The 21418-nt window shown below is 39.8% G+C and overlaps 2 protein-coding genes across 2 annotated transcripts in view; one reads left to right on the forward strand and one right to left on the reverse strand.

Moving 5' to 3' along the window:
• Positions 1-1196: 1196 nt before the first annotated feature.
• Positions 1197-9338, reverse strand: RP9 (RP9 pre-mRNA splicing factor). Its single transcript, XM_015619795.3, has 6 exons — positions 9121-9338; positions 7419-7449; positions 6524-6653; positions 6118-6209; positions 4617-4678; positions 1197-3487 (listed from the first exon to the last, which is right to left on the reverse strand). The coding sequence occupies exons 1-6, from the start codon at positions 9321-9323 to the stop codon at positions 3268-3270; spliced, it is 738 nt and encodes a 245-aa protein (XP_015475281.1). The 5' UTR covers positions 9324-9338; the 3' UTR covers positions 1197-3267.
• A 2267-nt stretch (positions 9339-11605) lies between these two features.
• FKBP9 (FKBP prolyl isomerase 9) overlaps positions 11606-21418 on the forward strand; it is a 32728-nt gene continuing 22915 nt past the window's right edge. The window contains exon 1 of the mRNA XM_015619638.3: positions 11606-11751. Coding sequence (XP_015475124.1) covers positions 11738-11751 — 14 coding nt within the window. The 5' untranslated portion in view covers positions 11606-11737. The remainder of the gene's footprint in view (positions 11752-21418) is intronic.

Genomic DNA, 21418 nt, shown 5'->3' on the forward strand with positions numbered 1-21418 from the left:
ATACCAGGGAAAAACAAATTGATCCTTTTTTTAGAGTCCTTAGCTTCCCCTGACTTGCTGCCACTGACTCACTCAAAAAGACTATAAACCCCAACTAATTGAATGGCCAAAGAAATAAAGAAATATTACCTGAAATAGCTTTTTGACAAAAATGGTGCAGAGCATTAAGATAAAAGACTTGGGATGCCTTTGAGATTTGTTTTAGCTGCATTTTACCTTGCTTAGTTTCATGGGACTATATAATTATGTTACTATCACTTGGGCTTCAACAGAATGTTCAAATGGGAATATATGTCTACAAAGAAGGCCAGAAAAATGTTTTTTGAACAAAAACATTAAATGGCTATGATTTTAAAAATAAGGCTAGTCAGCTTTTCAAGACTGTAACTTTCTATCCTGGTTTCTGCATTTACTTCCATACAGAACTGTTTTTCATTAATCTAAAGGAGTGTTAGTATTTATCTCTAGTTTACATATTTTTAAAAGACTCATCTTAAATGACAGCTTTGGCATTTTTTAAAATGCCAAATGATAATGTGAGTCATGCTTCTCAGCACTCCAGCCCTGGCTGTTAAAAGCACTCTTATAAATCTTAGTCTATTGAAACTGTTAAATTTTGAAATGCTACTTTTATGAGTTGTAGTGAAGACATACATGGGATAGGACAGAGGCTTATAAAACTGGAAATTATATAGGGAGTACAAACAGCAATCAGTTATTCACATGCCTTCCAGTATAAGATTAAAGGTGTGTGAAATTCAACAAATAAAGTGTGAAAGCCAAGTGCTCCAGATTAATTAATAAATAATGAAGAAGAATTAATTGCTGAGGGAAATGGCAAGGTTTATAAGCAGTGAGTGGATACAAAAGAAAAAATGCATCCAAGGCCACTAAATTCTAAAATCTAACCCATGGTTTTAACTACCTGCACTATAGGTACTCTCAGCAGTAGAGGCTGAGACAGCATTTCATTGAAGTAACAGCAGAGTTTGTATGCTCTGCTGTGGAGGCATCTTCCATGAACCATGATTGGAAAGATACTGATATAACAGACCTTTAGTCAGGCACAGAAAAGTGGTTTGGCATCTCAAACATTTAAATTAGATTTGATACAAGTTAGAAATGGTCTCCTAACTTGTTTTTTCTTAACTGTTGAAATAAGAAACCCTGATAGACTTCTATTAACAAGCAGGGGATTGCACATGATAAACTGAATTTGTATTTATTAAACTAAATTTCAGAACAATCTTAAATGACAAAAGCTAAAGTAACTGAAGAGATCCTCAGTTCGCCCTGCTCTCAATCAGCCTGAGTAAGAGTTCTCTTGGAATGCATCAGGTGAATATCAGTCTTCTAGCATCTGTTCAATAATCTGTAAATGCATTAACCTCAGCACCAAGTATGGCAATACAGGAATTCTAGAATGGTTTGGGTTGGAAGGGGCAGTAAAGATCATCTAGTTTCAAACCCCTCACACATACAGGGCTACCTCCCACTAGACCAGGTTTCTCAGAGCCCCTGTCTATCCTGGCCAAGAGAATCAGTTCATCATAGATCTCCCCATGCTATTTCAGCTGTTAAATCTTTCTGGTGAAAGAGCAAGGGCCTTAGAGTTTGATGATCCTGATAGGGAACTACCACAAGTAAATCCCATCATAGGGAGATTTGCTAAATATAAGCAGAATTACAGCTCTACCTTCAAGCTCTGAGAATATGATACTTTTCCTAAGTAGGTCTTGCTTGTCTTTTGTTTTTCCTCAGAACATACTGTGAATGGGCAAGGAAGGGGGTTTACTTTTACTAAGTCATTCTTAGTCATGTAGGAGAGAGAAAAATCATTTTAATTTATACTTTCCCTTGTCCTCTCTTCCAAAACTTTGAAGGAAATAAAATATTTTAGATGCAGTTTAGTCTATGGTTCCTTGATTTCGCTGTTAATGTTCACTTTATCGTGAGGGTTTTTTTTTAATCCTAGCATACCCACAGAGCCTAAATTCTAGAGAAGTTCTTTCAAGGCAAATCTAGTTTTTTCTTTCCTTTTGCACAGTACCAGTATCCATCATCTACTTCCTCAAGTCACAGCTCTGTACTAGTGTACCTTGAGGTTTCAAAGAGCATTGGTTACTGTAATGTTGTTTATAGCTATCTCCATCTCCCTGGTTGAGTCTCCATGATTATTTAAAAGAAAAGTGTGGTCAGTATGTAAGGTCAACTAAATACACAGACTTTTCTCTTCTTCCTGCTTACAAGATCTTTACTATTGCTCTGTGGCTTCATGCATATAGTTGAAAACTATTTTGAGAGTCTTACACATTTATATACTTGTGGGATGATTAAAAAAAGTTACCTCATCAAATCTAGTAAACATAAAAAGTGAGAATTTATTACCCCCAAGCCTTTTAAAAGGAAACCTCCCTCAACTTGTATCAAAACAACTGATACTGAAGAATATGCAGAAATTAATCTTTTTAATTTCTTATGTGAAATTCCCCTTTTTAAATAACTAAACGCTCTTTCAAGTTAAGCTGAATATCTAACATCATTACTCTTGGCTCCCACTTCTATGGTTTAGAGAGTGTAGATGTTTCACTTGAGACATTTCAGAATTGTGTATTAATGGTGATCTCGAGATTTTGTTACCCACACACACCAAAAAAAAAAATCAAGTCTTGCTGTGGGTGCGATTTTGTTGTAAAGTAAATCCCCTTGATTACCATTTTTCCCCTGCAGCAGTACTCTTTATTTCCCTAGCTGCCAATATTAGGATAAGTACACGGAACTTCAGCACATATGCGGAGAAGAAAATACAGTACAACCTGCTCATTATAAGCACTGTAAAAGAACTCTCAGTGCTCTGCATGGTGCAAACTGCAGTCCTGTTATAATGAGGCTTTGTATATAATAAAGTAACTTCATGGAGTAAAGACACTTCAACAGAGAGTCTGCTAATGCTGCAGGTTCGTCAGTGATCTCTTGGTGGTCGCCGCTTTCTGCTGCTGGTCACGGGCAGCAAGGCAGAGGCCCCATGTGACCAAGCTGGCTGACTCTCAGCATAGGTTTTACAGCACAAAGATATGGTTTAATGCAGCTTTCTTCTTTCTGACTGCAGAGGGGCAGAAGAGGATGCCAGTGTAGGATGCTGTATGCATACGCATGTATGTTCAAAGTTTAATAAAACCCTTTCTGGTGTTTTCCTCATCATTCTTTGGATCTTTCCTTGCAGTTCACAAGTAGAGAGGTCAATGAGCATGCAGCAGGTGTCTGCTGTCAGTCAGATTCTGACTTGTCATTAGATTTGGATGATTTATGCTTCCTCTTTTTCTTCTTCTTCTTTTCTTTCTTTTTCTTATCCTTTTTTCTCTTTTTCTTCTTGTGTTTATGTTCTGAGGAAGTGGAGCTGCTGCCATCTTCATCATCCTCATCACTGTCATCACTGCTATCAGATTCTGAGGTAGAGTCCTCCAGGAGCTGCTTCAATTGCTGTATCCTGAATTTAAAATATGTGAATGAGAAGCCTTTCTAGCTGTCCTCTACCTCTAGTAATTTATCCTAGCTTTCGTCTTTCCTCCCTGACTTGAGGAATGGAAGCTGCATGCAAAGGGCAGGGGAATGCTTCCTCTTTTGCTTAATTACACTCTTGTTACAGATAATATCATGGACTGATAAAAGCAACTACTTTGAGACAAGCAGCCGTTCTGTTTTCAGGGACTGTCCATCCCATTGGATAGGGAAGGCAGACTAGCTTGTTGGCTTATTTATGTGTGTAAAATAATAAAGCAACAGCTATCACTAGCCCACCCGGTGATAAATTCTATGCTTATCCCTACAGAGGGATATTTGGACTAGGGTATTATGACATTCATTGCCCTGCTGATACAGAGAGGATGTCAGTGAAGCTGACAGAGTAGGCTCCACTCTGGATGCATGTAATTGCCAATTTACCACAATGCAGAAGTATTTTTGAAAGGCACTCTTCCTTTGAACTTTCAAGGATCACTGGCAGATAGTGGGACAAAGTATTTGCTTATTTTATTGTTGTCTTCTGTATTCTCTTCAAGGATTCCTCTCCAAGAGTGCTGTTCTATGGGCTACCTACAGTTTCTTCAGTTATCCCACTGAAGCAGTTCCAGCATGAAAGCATCAAAACCTGCCACTTTATATACTAAGTAATGACCTCACAAAAGCAGCAATATCAGGTGCCTAGAACTACCTTCCTAAATCCCCCATTCATTTCCACTGAAAGCATTCTGACAAAGCAAATTTTACAAAACTGACTCAGTGAAGCCAGTGAAAGCAAAAAAAAATAAACTTTTTTTCAGGCCTAAACCAAAACCACAACTAAGTACCTGAATATTATGGCATAAATGCATACAGCTGCTCTTTAAACTTTGCTTTGGGAAAAATACAGAAGCTAAAGAATTAAAGCAATTGGAAGTACTAAAGAGTGATTATTTAGAAAGTAGAAATGCATTAGTCTGTCAACATAAAGAAACTGCTATTAAAAAAAATATTCTGAGCTAAAAATAAGCTTCTATAAAAAGGTCACCTCTACGTAAGTGCCACATTACCAAAATAAAAACTGAATTGAAAATGCAGTTTACTACAGACACACTCACCTCTTTTCTTTTTCATGACGCTTATTTTCCCTTATTATATCATACATTGGATCTTCATGTGCCTTTAAAATGGAAAACAGGAAATTCAATGTTATCACCAATGGTTTTATTTCCTAAAAAAAATAAACCAAAGCAACCAAATGCAAGAGGCTTTTATCAAAAGATGGAATATGCTTAGCAAGCTCTTAATTCACTGTCAGACTTAGCACTGTTCACCTGAAATGGTGTATTTGCTTTAGGGAAAGGTTATCTAGCTACACCTCACAGGAAGGGGACTCTCCTTAGGTATCTATCTCCCTACATCTCCACTCACAGCCAGCTATGAGAATCCCATACATGATCTGTGGGAATAGCTATATGTAGATGGAATACTCAAATTCAAAATAATGAGTTGTACCCTTATAGTACATTTAAAAAACCTGGATATAAACAAACAGGATTATAGGAGCAAGGAATATAAGACATATGGGTAATAAAGTTGGAGTTGTCCTATCATGCTATGCACTACCATTACTGGTTCTTAAATGACATTAAATGGGCATTGCAGCAAAAGATAGTTGTGAAGGAAGACAGCAAATAAACTTCACAGACGTTTAAGTTGGATTCATGCAAGAATGCAGAAAAAAGGTGGGGTGATCATTTTTGTTGGAAGATTAAGCAAACAAGTCCAATAGAGAGGAGAGATGGCAGATGCTGACCAGAGGTGGGAATTGAAATGTCAGGAGCAAATGAAAGATGTTGGGAATGCACCATGAAGGGTCTTGGACAAACAACAAGAGTTTGATGCAACAAAGAAGCCTGAGGGAAAATGAAGAATAGAAGCAGTCTGGTCATGGGAAAGGGCTAAAAATACTCTTGGCAGTTGCATACAATCAGTACGAATCCAGAGTCTGGAGAGACCAAGCCAAGATTACATTTTTCAAGGATAGAAATGAGGACATAAGACACAAAGTGATGACAGCTTGAAATATAGGTTAATGATGCAGAGCAACAGAAATAGTTAGAGATCACACAGAAAGAATCTGCAGAACTGAGATGTAGCTTCATGTAGCAAGAGATTAGACTTTAGACAATGACTGGATTACAGACCTAGACAACAGCATTCATGATGTGGTTGTTCACAGCGAGAGCAGAAGGCTTGAAACAGCTGTAATGTGGGCAGCTCAAGCTTGACTAAACATTTTTTATTATGTTGACATTTTAATCACAAAAAAAAAAAAAAATGAATACAGTGGTTGAAACAGGTTCTTGAAGATTTCCAATTTATATGTAAAAATTATTAATTTTCCTCTTGGAGAGTAGATTTTCTGCACAGTAGTCAAACATCCAACCACATCTGTAGCCTTTTCTTTATTAGGAGATTTTCAGCATCTATATTATACTAGAGACAGAGGAAAAGTCCTTAATAAAGCATCATCTAATAGGCTTATCTTCAGTTGCAACATTATGCATTATCAGTACTAAAAAATACAAGCAGTAATACTACAGTATTGATACTCACCACTCTAAATTGTTCCAATTTCTGATTGCCTTTAATAAAGAACGGGCATTCCTTATCTCCTGTTCTGTGTCCATAACGTTTACATCTCCAACCTTTAAAAAAACAAGCAGCACTGAATTCCACCTCTGAGACAGATCAGAAGAAGCACAAAAAGCCAAAACCACATTTCTGCAAAATATTTTCAATCTGTTGGAAGAAACTGAGAGATACAACTAGTATGCTGATAAATGCAATGTCCATAAAATGCAAGGCTATTACAGCCTTCAAGATACTGGTTGCTTTTTTATCAATATGATGTCAATCTATCCAGACTTCATAATTTGTCCACCAGACCTTCTGCCCTCCCCCAGCATAAATGGATGGATACTTGATGGTCCAATGACATCTGGAGTATTTTCAGCCTTACACTGCATAACTTTGACTTCTTTTCCCAAAGGCATCCAAAGCCCTTTTGTTGGGGCATGTGCCAGGAACTCTCGTGCGCTTTCATTGCCTGGTACATCAGGTATGCAGTCTTCTGGTTTTGTTTCATTCTCCTACAAAAAAAAAAACAAAAAAAAGAAAAAAGAAGAAAGATAAAGATAATAAAATAGCTTTCTTTTTTTTAACTTTAGAATTAATAATCAAGGGTCTAGACCTTCACTTAGCAGGAAACATATTTTCCCCATTATCTTTTTTCCTTGTATCACACAAAAGATCTAAAATACTTGACCCCTTTTTTTTTTTTTCTTCACCCTTGAATTTTGCAGTCAGAACTTTCCTGCACAGGAATTTCATTCCTTCCCATCCATTTAATAATTTGTTTAAATAAATAACATAAATGAAAACTTAACACAAACAGAGACTTTGTTATCTTCTTCCTGCTAGTAAGACATAACAATTACAAGGAAACCTTTACAACACAGAGCAGTTATTCTTTAGGTTAAAAGCATTACTTTATGGCTTAGGTATATAAATTTGGCAGAAGTAATGATCATGATGAAAGAATTATTTCAGCCTAAGCAATAGAGAAGAATCCTGAAAAGATGTTATTCAAAACAAAAATCTGCTTTCCATAAAAGGCTCCCCTCTATCCACACTATTAAACACTGCACGAAGTGTGCTAAGAGATTATGAAAGACCTGATCTCCTATCTGATTCTGGGCATTTCACTTTGGATCACCAAGACAAAGTGGTCAGCTTGTAATGATTCTCTGAAATCTCTCTGTAATTTATATAGGTAACACAGACACTTAAACACCTAAAGAGCACGTTTTGTGAAAATCCCTCATAATCCTAAAAAATTACAGCTATTTACCAACCTTAATTAGCCCAGGGGGAGGTTTCTCATAGCTGAAAAGCAATAGAAATATTGTTACTCTGCATCTTAGCACAGACAAATAAATTGAAAAAATACAGTTTTTCAGTGGTATTGAGCGAAAACCTTCAGCTCACATTTCTCCTTAAATATTACCTTGTAACTAATAACCAAGAACCACAGCAGAACACAGATACAGCAAGCTGACAGACAGCATTTATCATATTACTACACATCTCTTGCAAACATCCCTCAGATTCATATTCTTGTGGGAGCACAACTACTTCCTAGGGATATGTGGTATATTTGATTTAGCTTCAACATGCATACATGCATAATTCTCTCTTCTTTTTTCTGCTGCACCCCTCTTCAAGGTCTCCAGACTTCTTTACTCTAGCACTGCTAAATCACAGACATAGTCAGCTAAAAATGTCAAGTCAGACTGCTCCTTACATCTAGCTTTGCCAGCCAAACCTAATACATAATAATTTAATAATCTTCTGTGTATTAAACCTCAAGACAGAGCCCTACTGACCAAAGTAGCATATCTTCTGCAGCATTTCTTTGGGGTTAACAGTAGATAAAACATTTGTTAAAATCCAAGCAGCAAACAGGTACTACACAGAGTGCACAGCAACTAAGAAAACACATGTGCTAAGGAGTTAAATGCCAAAGCTATACAGAATGGTCCTGGAGGCAAAGAATACATATTACATAGAATAATATATATAAATATATATATAAATATATAAATATATATATAAATAGATGCAGGTGTGTGTAACTGAATTTTTATTGGGGTTTTTCCCCGCTCTAATCTCATCTGTATTTAAACAGATACACTGTTTCCTGTAAACTGCTGCCTTAGTGAAAGTATAAAGTGATCACAGAAGAGAATGGAGATATTTTGGTTTTGTTTTTCAATGGGATAAAAAGAACAGTACTGTGCAAGCCCAGAGTCCCGAAATCTTCTGCGGTATGGAAGACTCTTTTCAACAGAACTTTCCAGACATTATCCAAGTATTAACTCAGCAGGACATGAAACATCTCTACTGGCTGTGCATCATAGGTTTGATGGCATAGGCAACATTTCATTGGCTTAGCTGTGCGCACACACACCCCCCCTACAATCTAGGATTGCTAGGCACAATCATACCATTACAAAAAGAACAGCAAGGAAAAGGTGGTTAAAGTATGTTCAACACATCTTTATAACAATAACTTCGGAGTGCTGTTTGGTGCAACAAACTGATTTTCACTTCCACGCAGAAAAGAAAAAACCAAAATCATGTTCTTGTGTACCTTCTGACCTTTTTATTACATTAAAACAGTAATTCCTTTCCAGAGAAATAACATAAACCTTTTACAGCACCTTTTAATCCCAATTTATTTTTCCTTCTTTGTTTTTTTTTAAGTCCGTTCCAGGAACAACCTCTGCTCCTATGCTGCATCTCTCAGACTTGGAGGAACCCGGGAGAGCCCCTTCTGTGCCCCAACAAACCCTTCGTAAGTCACCAAGCAACTCTGCAAGTGGCCCCGAAGCCTTTCTGCCGACTCACCCTTAAGGGGACAGGGGGAGAAGAATCACCACCCCCCCAGAAAACCCCAAACCCTGCACTGGAAACGAGCCCCAAATGCCGGCGGGGTGTGCTCAGGACAGAGCCGGGGCGGGAGCCGCGGGCAGCCTCCCCTCCTCCGCTCCTTACAAAGACTCCAGGTGCTGGATCTTCTGGAGCTGCTGCGCCTCCTGCCTCTTCCGCTTCCTCTCATGCCGGTCCTGGGTCCTGCCGCCGCTGGCCGCGGGCTCCGCATGGCTCCTGGCCCGCGCCTGGCTGCCCCTCGCCGCCTCCCCCTCCTCCGCTCCCTCCTCCTCGTCCTGCCCCTGCTCCCTGGGCGCCCGCTGGGCCATGGGCGCGCCGGCCACGGCCGCGGCGGACGGCGAGGCCCTGGCGACGCCCCCTCCCCGCCCTCCGCATCCCGGTTTCCGGCCGAGCGCCGACTTCCTCCGGCGCCCGCAGCCACGGGCCCCCCGCCCCTCACGGCCCCGGCCGGGCTCCGGGCTCCGCCCGCCGCAGCCTCAGGCACCCGCGGCTTACCGGGGCTTGGGAATACGTGTGGAGTTCTGTGCCTTGAAAACACCGATGTTAAAAAAAAAAATTAATACCAACGTCCCAGTAATTTCTCCCTCGCGGGAAGGTCACCACTCCGGTCGGGTGAGACTCCACCCGGAGTGCTGCATCCAGCTCTGGGGTTCCCAGCACAGGAAGGACATGAAACTGTTGGAGCAAGCTCAGAGGAGGCCACCAACTTGATTAGAGGTGTAGAGCACCTTTCCTGTGAGGAAAGGCTGAGAGAACTGGGGTTGTTCAGCCTAGAGAAGGCTCTGGGATGACCTAACTGCGGCCTTCAGCACCTGAAGGGAGCTACAGGAAAGATGGAGAGGGACAGCACAAGGGTGTGTAGTGACAGGACAAGAGGGAGTGGATTAACACTGAAAGAGAATAGGTTTAGATTAGATAAAGGGAAGAAATTCTTTACTGTTAGGGTGGTGAGGCATTTGCACAGGCTGCCCAGAGAAATTGTGTCTGCGCCATCCCTGACACTATTCAAGGCCAGGTTTGATGGGGCTTGGAGCAATCTTGCCTGGTGGAAGGTTTCCCTGCCCACGTAAGGAGGTTGGAGCTAGGTGATCTTTAAGGTCCTTTCCAACTCAAAGCCTTCTGTGATTCACATACTAGGACTGAGAGGTGTATAGACACGCATGGGGGAATATAGCAGTGGGCTGGTTATGAGGTGTCAGGAAGCAGGTGTCTCCAGGGTGGAGGGAAGGCTGAGGGGGTTGCTTTTCTCACCAAGTTGAGGATGCAGCTGAGGGGCCACTGAGGTTGGGGAAAGGGGCTGGGTATGCAAGGAGGGCCCCATCATGGTGCTCACTGGGCATTCTTTACTGGAAGGGTGGCAAGGTACTGGAACAGGCTGCCCAGGGAAATTGTGGATGTCTCATTCCTAGAAGTGCCCAAAACCAGGCTGGATGGAGCACTGAGCAACCTGGTCTAGTGAAAGGTGTCACTGCCTGTGGCAAGGGAGTTGGAACTTGATGATCTTGAAAGTCCTGTCCAACCAAAACTGATTTATGGTTCTATGATTCTGTGCTTGAATCATATGTGTGTCTGGAAGGAGAAAAAGGTCAGCATCCAAACTAAAACCCAGACTTGGATTTGGTTTTTCTTTCTTTTATTTATTTTTTTTTAATGGGTGGATTGCTGCATCAGAAGGTACATGTTGGTTATGGGGCAAGGTTCTAATGCCAAAAAGTCTCTAAACAGAGGCTTTATTTTGGAAGCAAACACAGCAATGTCTGGCTAGGGCTGTGCTGCTGTGGTGGGACCTAGATGACAAGCAAAGGGCAACCTTGTCTTCAGTGCATGAGCACCACTGGAGAGGCAAACCTACCCCCAGCCTTCGCAGTTTTCTGCCTTGGCTGTGTTCTCTCTATTGGAGGATGAGCAACAGACGTAGATTAGTATTGGGAAGGCAAAGTTTAAATCTTTGCTTTTGCTTCATGCTGAAATTCAAAGGCACATGAGATTTTGGGAATTGCTTAAGAGCTGAGTAAAATGCAGAAAATATATCTTAGAAGTCCAGGAATTGAAGGTGTTTTTAACTGTGATCATTGTGGTGCTTCAAAAGTGCACATCAAAGACACTTGATATGCACTTTGATGTAATTTGAGGTAATTTTCATGTAATTTTGATGTAATTTGAGGTAACTGCTATTACAGCACCTTGTGATTCTTAAGTGCAGTAAGACAAACATGGTCCTGAGAAGGCCTATCTTTTACAAGGTAAAAATCAATCTTACACACTATTTAGCAATGTAATACTGTTAATCAAGCATTACTTTAATATTACTTTAGCTTTTACTCAATAAAACCTTATCTGAGATGAACATTCACATGTTATGTTTCTCACTTGCATTCACCTAAGTGGCTGCCATTGGAACTTCAGATCCCAGGAAACTATTTTTGTCCAATTAATTGTCATAGTCCTTTTCAAGGCAAAAGGTGCTTATTTTAATTTTGAAGCAAAATAATCTAGCTTTTGCATGTCATGACACTAATATACACTGCTGATGAAGATTTTTATTTCATGCACCAAATTTTGTAGGTTTTCTGGCCCTGAAAAGAAGGCAGCAGCCATTCTTCCACAGAACAACACTCAGCAGCAAAGCAACATAATCTTGCGGATACGCTTACCAAAAAAACCCAACTCCTGCCGTATATAAACTAATTCCGACCTATCCATCTGGCCAAGATGTCATGAGATGGTGCATGAGCTGTGAGTAAACCATTTTCATTTATCCCATTTGTTTGTAGACAGCTTGTGTATTTTCTTTAGCAGTGGGCCTTTGAGGAGTAGCCTTTCCTTGGGCCTAAACTCAGAACAGGCTGAATTGCTGGCATGTCTTGAAAAGGCAGATCGCAGCAGTTTCTTGAGGTGCAGAACTCCATTAAAACCTCTTGTCTAAAGGCTTAGAGGCAAAATCAGTTTATTTGCTAATCTGAGTTAAATATCTGTGTATGAGGCAAATGCCAGGTGATGTGGTTTAATATAATCCACTGTGAAGCAGGTTAAGTAGATGACTTGATGCTTGCTGGAGGCTAAGAGATTTGCTGCTGTGACACTCCTAGCATGTGGGAACATGTCAAATTGCAATCACTCCCTTTCATGGTCATGTATCTTCAAGCAACAAGTGAGGTAGGTGAAATATTTTTAGGTGTTGCAATTACATTTAAAATGTCTGAAAGAACTTAGATGAGACACATTATCAATTTTTCACTCTATTTAGAGAAATGGTAATAGTTACTATTACCAATAGTTAGGGACGAACTGGACTGATGCCTACTAAATAGAGACTTTATGTTGGAAGCAAACTGAAGTGATATAATAGAGTTTTTTGGCCCCCCTTTCAGGCCAGTGTTGTTTTTTTTCAAGTGCCTTTTTACTTCACCTTTTCAAACCAACAGAGTAGTCAGACTCTGAAACAGCTTTCCTGCATGATAGGACAGTGACAGAAAATCTAATATCATTCCAAGGTGGAGTGTTTCCAGTTCATGAATGGTATTCTACGGGAAACGTGTGCAATAGCAAAAGAAACAGGAGTTCTCCAGAAACCCTACCAGTCTCGCTTTCATACACTCTTGACTATCCTAACTTGGCTGAAGTAAGAAGACTTCTGCCAGTTTGGAGAAGTTAAGGGTCTGGCTTTGATGACCTCAGATTCAATGACTTCAGCCGTGACAGAATAATTGGCACAAATGGAGGAAATAAGTGCATGGTCTCAACAGAACTGTGGGGTTCCAGTGGAGGCAGAAGGACAGATTATGTTATATATAATCACCTTCTTACTGTTAAGTCAATGGGATCTTGCTGTGTTCTTTGCATCCCAGTGGCTTGGAGACCCAGGCTGTAATTTCTGATCAGATCAGGACATTTGGATGTCATCTTTGCTGCAATAAAACTTAATGGGGCACACGGGACATAAAATTTGATAGATACATAAATCTGACTAGACACAGTGGTTTAAATGTGTTCTTCAGTTTGATACAAATAATTTTCAGTGCATTTTCCCATCTGTCTTGGAAATGAACTTTATCACTTTATTACCTGTCTTAGAAGTACTTTTTTGTGAGAGGAGATTATTCAAAGCTGTAGGTAGCTCCAGAGTTTCTACTTTTTTTCCTCCTTTGCTGAGAAGAAACCCTGGAGTCCTGTGTTGCACACTTATTCAAGAAGGTGATTGCTTTCATATCAGTCCATAGCAAAGATCCAAACAAAATGAATTGTGAAAAGGAGGGAGTAGAAAAAAACTGTTACTTTCATTTCTGTTTATTCTGAAGCAAAGGTGCTCAGTATCTGTAAACTGTTTAAATCCATTCTATTTAAAGGGTTTATTTTAACTGAGGATCTGGTACTTAGAAGAGTATTTATTTGAAGTTGGGGGGTGGTTTTTTTTTTTTTTTCTGTGTATATGAATGTAGTGCTTCAGCCATTTCAAGAAGTTAATTTTTTGGGGAAATGTTAGTCTTACAGGTGGTGTCATGGCACTGTACTTCCAGCTTCATCCAAACATCTAAGCAGAAACATTAATTGCTGTTGCAATGCAAAGTATCTGAAAAGTCGTTATTTTTCATGGTATCCACTACACCTTTATAATGTTTCAGCTACAAGAAATAATACTGGGAACAAATTGATTTACATCTATGTCATCCCATGGGCATCAGTATTCCTGTAAGAGGGTAGCCCTGGCATAATGTCAGCCGGTCTGTTTTTCTCCATTTTTGGCTGGCTAGAGCTTTGGGCCAGGATCTGTTTCTGATTATGTGTCAGATATTACGCATGAGACAGGAATCCAGAACCCGTGTTAGGCTCCATGGGAAGTTAAGCACCTCCTAATGGGATCCAGAAGAAGCAGATCTAAGCAGGCTGAGCAGAGCACAGTCTAAATCCAGCATGGCCAGCCCATGCCAGCTTCATGCCTGAACCTAGATGGAGACATTTAGAACAGAGTGAGTCTAAGCTCTGGACCACTTCTGACCACAGGAAAGGCTGCCTCAGAACATCAGAGGCTCTTTAACCAATTGGGCACCTCAGCTATTAGGAGAGGTGCTGACATCCTTTCTTACAGTGAAAAGTTTTGTCTGAAGTAGAAATGCTGGCAGTTTCTTTTGATACTAGTTTAGCAATTAGAAAATTTGTTTCCCTTCTTGGTCTGGGTGTTCAGTGATGGGAGGTTGTGTGTCACTGGGATAAAATACCCCCGAAGCATCAAGCTAACAGCTACATCAGTGGGGGCCATTCACCTTTTATACTGCACTCTATGGAAGCAGTAGAGAAAAGCATTTGAGATTCACGGGGCCAGATAGACAAGGGTGTTTGAATTTGGCTGTGAGTACACCATGAGGAGTGCTCATCCAACAATGGAAACTGTACTTCTTTCTGTAACGCACAAAATCAGTACTCTAAGCAGGGACCAGAGCCCTGTTCATCCCTGTTTAGCACCATTGCACCAGGTGACAATGTTGTGGTCCTAGTTCCTGCTTCTCAGAGTAACCTCATGTTTACAATGATACTCATTTCACTCAGCAGTGAAGTGTTCCACACACCAGAACCTCTACTGTGGTGTTTGCTGATGTATGTCATTACATAAAAGGAATGAGTGAGTGGTATGATCCAGTTTTTGAGATATGCCTCACCAGAATGTACTAACCAGCCTTACCTCCATTAGGCCTGGAATTAGCACCTTCCTGTTGCAATTTTTTCTCTTCTGTGCTTGTCTCGAGTTCCTGATGTGGTGGTTTATCTTGTAGCAAGTTCCTTCTGAGGCCTTGACAGTGTTTGAGACAGGCATCTTTAAGCCTCTTACAGGCAGCAAATGTCAGAAAAAGTATGATGGCCACAGCTCCATTTTGCACAGTCCTGATCCTATTGGTATTTGATATTATCTGTACATGTCCACAGGGATATGCCTTTTAGGAAAATTGGGCAGAGGAATATCAGACTTCTACCAAATCTCGATTCAAACCAAGCACAGGTGTGAACTAAGCATTGAATTATTTCTGTAAGGACTAGGTTGTCTCAGTGGGGTTCTGAGACCTCTCGTCCGGTTTGGCCAGGTCAAATCTGGCAGAATAAATCGGGATGGGTACAATGGAGTGCCCAAAGATAGATTTTAATGTTCACTGGGACTGCTTGGTCCAAGGAGCTGCATCCAAAGACCTGGGGGCATGGTTAACCTAGCAATACATAGGGGTACCTGAGGGCAGGGGTCCAATTGCAAACGTGGATCAGGGATATGACTTATTATGGAATGATCCCAGTATCATCCAAATTTTCATCCTTTCAGTATCCCGCCTCCCATAGTCTCAGGTTTATTCCCTCCCTGTCAGAAACCTGGTCCAAGATCCTGATCTATCCCAGCTGATTCGGTTCCCACACTAGGTTACTATGTAGTTTATTCAAAAACATGCACTTGACGGGAAGTTTTATAGCTAAGCAAGGAAGCATCTCTGGAAATTAGTTGTGCAAAGTGGTTTGAATTGCAGTTTTAGTCTGAAGTCACTTGAACAGTTACATCCCATTTTAAGCATTCAAATATTTTTATTGGATCTATCCCAAAGTCTGATAAACTGGAACATAAAAGAGGAATGTTTGTAATTCTTTTTGTAAATTCTGTCCTCCAAAGCTTTGGTAGGTGATTGCATCAATGAACTCCCTCCATCCTTCTGTGGAGATACCATCTTATTCATCACTTGGAGTTTGTAAAGTCACCTCCATCAGAAGTGTAATGCATACCATCTCTTCAAGCTACCACTCATTGAAAATAATCCTTCTTTAATGTTTCTTCATTGTTTTAATTCACTTACATCTTTAAAGACATAGAATCATTGAATAACTTACATTTTTTCATTGGTTTTTGCCTTTTTTCCCCCTGTCTTTATAAATAAATACAAATAATTTTATGTAGTCCCAGACATTTTACTTTGTGCCATTTGCATTTTTTTTTCAGGATGAAAAGAATTGTCATATTTGGTGAGTGTAATTTGTGTGCTACACTCTTAATATAGCATTGTACCTCTGTGTATATGCTGACATTGAATCATGGAATCATTAAGGCTGGAAAGGCCTCCAAGATTATTGAGTCCAACCTTAGACTGATCATGGTCTTGTCAGCTAGACCTTAGGATTAAGTGCCATGTCCAGTCGTTTCTTGTACACCTGCTGGGATGGTGACTCCACCACCTCCCTGGGCAGCCTGTTCCAATGCCTGACCTCCGTTCCAGTGAAGAAATTCTTCATGATGTCCAAGTGGAAGCTCTCCTGGCACAGCCTAGGGCTGTGTCCTCTCATTCTATCACTTTTTGTCTGGGAGAAGAGTCCAATCCCCACCTTGCTACAACCTTCTTCCAGGTACTTGTAGAAGCAACATGTTGTCTCTTCTGCTAATGTAAAGCCCCGAGTACATCATTACAGAGGCAAAGTTTTATTTACCTTCAAGGGACTTTACTCAAGTAAGGACTGATCCCATTTGAGAACTGTGTGAGCAGTAGGAGCACTCAGATGCTAATGGCATGTTACATAACAGTAGGGAAGGGAGATTTTGGCTGACAATGCTTGAACAGTCTCCCAACTTCTTACAAAACATACCATCCTTTATGGGATCACTTATGCCCAAGCTGCATGGCCAGGATTTTGGTTTCACAAGAAACAGCCAAATGCAATGAAATCCATAATTCTTTATTTATCTGTTTTTTTAAAGATGAGAGTTTGAGTCAGGATCTCTGTAATTTGAACCCCTTATTAGGAGGATGATAATTATTCCATTATAATAATTATTATATTATTATAATTATGTTTCTCTTTTATTACATATATACATATGTATATATAGATATGTATGTCTATATATATATATATATACACTGCTTCTTAACCCCTAATAGTTACAGTTTTACTGTCATCAAAGTTGGCAGGAGTTTTGCTACTGACTAAGTAAGAATCAAGGCTAGATTCTTTGCCTGGTAGCCAGTTGGTTTTTTCACAGCTGCAGGAAATTCCTCCTTCTGAGCTTTGGCTATATTCTCAAATCAGTGATTGGTTTACAAGAGCTTTTTCCTTGCAAAAGCAGATTCCTTTCCTGAATTTTGTCTGTATAATATAGTGACTGATAAAACAGTTCCCGTTTAAACGATGCCCAGCGTATCAAGTAAAATAGGAATCTTCAGTGCCAGCATCTGTCCTTGGTATGTCCCCTCTGAGCTGCCAACTTTCCAGTGAAACCTAAAAAGGCTCCAGTGTTTACTAATGGGTCACAGAAACTGCAGAAATAAAGTGATGAAAAATGCAATCTAAAAAGTTGAAGGCAAAAATTTTTGGTTCTGCTTGCCACCTCTATTAAATGGGAAGATTCTCTTGTTACAGTAGCTGATCTGTTAGTTCCATGCAAAGCAGCTGTTCCCATTTAACAATAGTTTTTTTCAAAACTATCCAAAATTCACAGCTCTTTAGCTTAACATACTTCCCATATGTCCGCTCACCAACAGCTTTCTAGGTAACTGAAGTGAAAGGAATGGAAACTCACAGTTCTAGACCTTCTTCTTTCCCTACACATCTTGAGGGTAATATTGAAAGAGTAGTGTAGCACTGGCACAGCAATGAAGTGAGGATTAGTTGAGCAAGTTGACCTAGTGCTGTCTCTGACAGGAATGAGAAAAGAATTCTCCTATGGGGCAGTTGAAACTCATTCCGAACACACAGAAATAATGTTTTCCAATGGTGGGCTAGGAATCTCTATGTTTTTATTTCATTATGCTAATTTTGCTATGAATGACATCCAGGAACACTCATATTTATATTTGCTTGAAACTTACTGTCATCTGTAGTTATATAGACATAGAAATGGATAGATAAATATATCATTATAGATAGAGAAAAATACGTTTTTGCTACTCTGTATCTAGGCAGATTTGTGCATAGCCTATGCTTCTATTTGTCATTTGTGGAGTGTGCAAAAAAAAAAAAAAAAAATCAATTTAGCATTCTCTAACAGGGATTTCTGCCAGCCTTACATGATGCTTTTTGGTCTTGCTTGAATAAACTAAGAAATAAGAAGTGTTCTGCCCAGTTATAAAGTAATTTTAATAAAGTACAGTATTCTTGCCAAAACATGTAGATGTTGGCTACAGGTGGTTAGGCTGTGTTCATAAAACATTAGTTAAGTTATCTGGAAACCACAGCTTGAAGGCTGTAGATTAAAAACCAGGGTGTTTTGGGCCTCCCAAGTGCAAGTACAAGATAAGAAAATTCAAGCACAGGATGGTACCAGAGGCCTCAGGACCACAGACTGTTAACCACAGATCACTAAAGAAATGAAGCCTTAGAAGTTGAGTCAATAGATTTAGTGGTTTACCTCCAATATAGGTAAAACCTATAACCTGCAGTAAAGTGAGATGTAACACTGAACTGTGGGCCACAAAGAAGGCACAAAGTTGACAGACTGTTAGCAAACATGAAAAATTACCACAAGCAGACCTCAAGTGAGGAGGGGAAAACTCACAACATCATTTTCCTGGCAAAGAGGAAGAAGAAATCATAAATATTAGCACTGTAATCAAGGCAAATAACTAAGGATGCTGATAGCTTACTTCTGTCAGCCCTTGCTGGTTTTATTGACTTTTGAACCCAGTGGAAAGGTGAGCATGAGACCAGAGAAAGGCATAGGTAATATTGACTTTGTGCATAGTAGTTCTAATGATATCATTATTGAATTAGCCTCAATTATTAGCTGATTTGGACAACAAATCTTAGCATGATTGTAGCCAGACTAATAATAACTACTCTTTCATTTGCAAAGACTTTAATTCTTGGCTTTATGGAATGTTTCTTTAGTCCACTTAGATTGCACAGGATGTTTGGTCTGAACCGTGAGGACATACAGATAAAACTTGTCTGGAACAATTAGTGGAGAAGGCAGGCAACAAAGCCTGTGGCCTGTGCTGCAACAGCCCAGCAAACCAGGAATGGGTTCAGAATGTGCCCAACAATCAGAATGATTTTACCAGCTCTATGCAAACACTTAAGGATCATTGTGTAACGTAAAAATTCCAAATTTTGTGAGCTTGGGCCTAAAACTGTTCTTTAGTACACAGATCAGATGGCTGGAAAAGTTATTGGAATACCACTCTGAAGTTGCTCTGCAGATGGACTCTTCTGTTAAAAACAAACTCACAGATGCAGTAAATATCCAGTAAATCTGTGTGAATCTGCTTCCAAAAGAATGCTGACATTTCTAGTAAAACTGAAATGTTAGGAGTTGATGTCTGAATTTATTCTTTCTCTCTTGAGATGCAAAATGTTAATGAAAATTCACACAAGAGTCACTAAATGTTTACTAATTCAGAGAGAAGATGGCAGCAATCTTCTTGCACTGGACTCCTGGTAAGCACCTGCTTTAATGCTTACAGTCACACTAAGAAGAACTAATAAGTGAGCACTATTTTGTAACATCTAAGAACTTCAGGCAGTTCCCGAGGGATTCACACGTGAATATTAATGAAGGAGGGGAAAAATAACAAGGTGTCCTGTTTCCAGTTTTCTTGAGCACTGGCCTCTGGCAGCTACAGCCCTGGTATGCAGAGAAGTGACTGACCTGACTTGCCTCTTTTCCAATCACTTCTGCAAATAATCCTTTTACCCAAGACATGCAAAGTGAGTTTTGTGGTGTGCTCATTTCCAAATGCAAGCAGGCTGTACCCCTGGTGGAACGGAGAGCTTTACATTTCAGGAAAGTTTGCATAGCTTGTTTTGTGCCAAGTTGTTTGCAGATTAACCATTTTCTCTTCTCCTCCCAACACATGCAGCTTTCAGAAGGCATTTTATATGGAAAATACTATAGGCAGGGGATGGGTGGATGTGGGGGGTGGGGGTTAGACTGGAGCTTGGATAAAAGGGTTCTGTCTTTCTGAGCAGGAATCATAGTCCACACCTAATTTGCAAACAGACTTTATTAAGGCAGCTTTGTTTAAAAGAATGTTGGAACAAAACATTATTATTTTTTTAATTATAGAGCCACAACAGTTCTAGCAAACAGAGTACAGATCAGGCATGATAAAACTTAAGCGTGATAAGTTAATAATCCAATTGTGACCATTTGCTTTTCAGATCTTAGTGTTTATCATGCTTCTTGAAAAGCTTTTCAGTCTTCAAATAAGCATATAATGCTTCTGCTCTCCCTTTTGACTGAGTGAAGATCCTTTATAATAGGCAAACTATCAGTAATTGATTGTTTTTAATGCATTTAAGGAAACCAGTGTGACCCTTGTTGCAGGAACCGCCTCTTTCTGCACAGTTTGAGCAACACAATTCTGAGATTGTTCATGCTGCATGTGAAGGTTCACTTCAGAAAGAAGGCTGCAGTTAAGATTTTTTTAGTTGTTTTTGTTTGTTTTTTTGTTTTTTTGGCGTGCAGTCTCCTAAATCATTTCCATTGCAGATTCAAACCCCCATTCACTGGGAATTTAGACCAGTGGGCAGCAGGCTTCCTTTTCACTTCTGCATGACACTGTAGTAATCTGCAGACCAAAACCTGTTTAACTACAAGTATCCTTTAGGAATAGGAATCTGTTGTATCCATCAGGAATATCCAAGTCTTTCTGCAGTTCAGTATAAGCAGTCCATTGTTTCAAAATCATTCTCTGACTTTGTGGCTTTTGTGGGTACCTGCAATATATTTAGAATATGCTTTAGTTTAGGTGAGTTTTAATAATTTGTTAACATACATATTTCTCATTTTGTCTTCAGCTACTTATGTTCATTTGGTATGTTCCCTATAACCAGATTTTTTAAATTTTAGCCCTCCATAAATTAAGTTTTCTGAAAATCTGGTAACTGATTTTCATACTTACTTTGAAATAGTGAGTTTTAACCTCTGTGGTCTCTACTTTTGAGGGTATTTAATTCTGAAAAGCCTTTCCTTTTTTGTGAGATGAGGGTGAAGGCATTCATTTATCTTGCCTGATAAATGTATGAACATTGAATGGAAATTGGTAACATTTAAATATATATAGTTGTGAGAAATGGTAGGAAAAGCCAGATACATAGGGTAGTTTTTCTGCAGTTTTACGCTGGCACGTCTACACTGAGGCCAACACCAGTGCTCAAGGGTTATTAGAAAATAGTTTTGCCCAGAGTTGGCTTGCTGCAGTTATTTGTTTGTTTCTACTAGAGTGCAAACTACAACAGTTGCAGTGCAAACACAAAAGAAAGCGTGACTGATGCCTCGGAAGTGTGCAATCCAGGCCTATGCTTTTGACAGCCGTTTGCCTTACAAACAATAGCAGAGTTGGTGGAAGACAACAGTCAACTGTAATTTATCCTCGTGTTTGGCTGCTGGGATCCACTGCCTCATCTCTGATGGCAGCAGCCTTTTGTAAGTGCTGTCTAACTG

This window comes from Parus major, chromosome 2 (assembly GCF_001522545.3).
Source record: "Parus major isolate Abel chromosome 2, Parus_major1.1, whole genome shotgun sequence".
NCBI lineage: Eukaryota > Metazoa > Chordata > Aves > Passeriformes > Paridae > Parus > Parus major.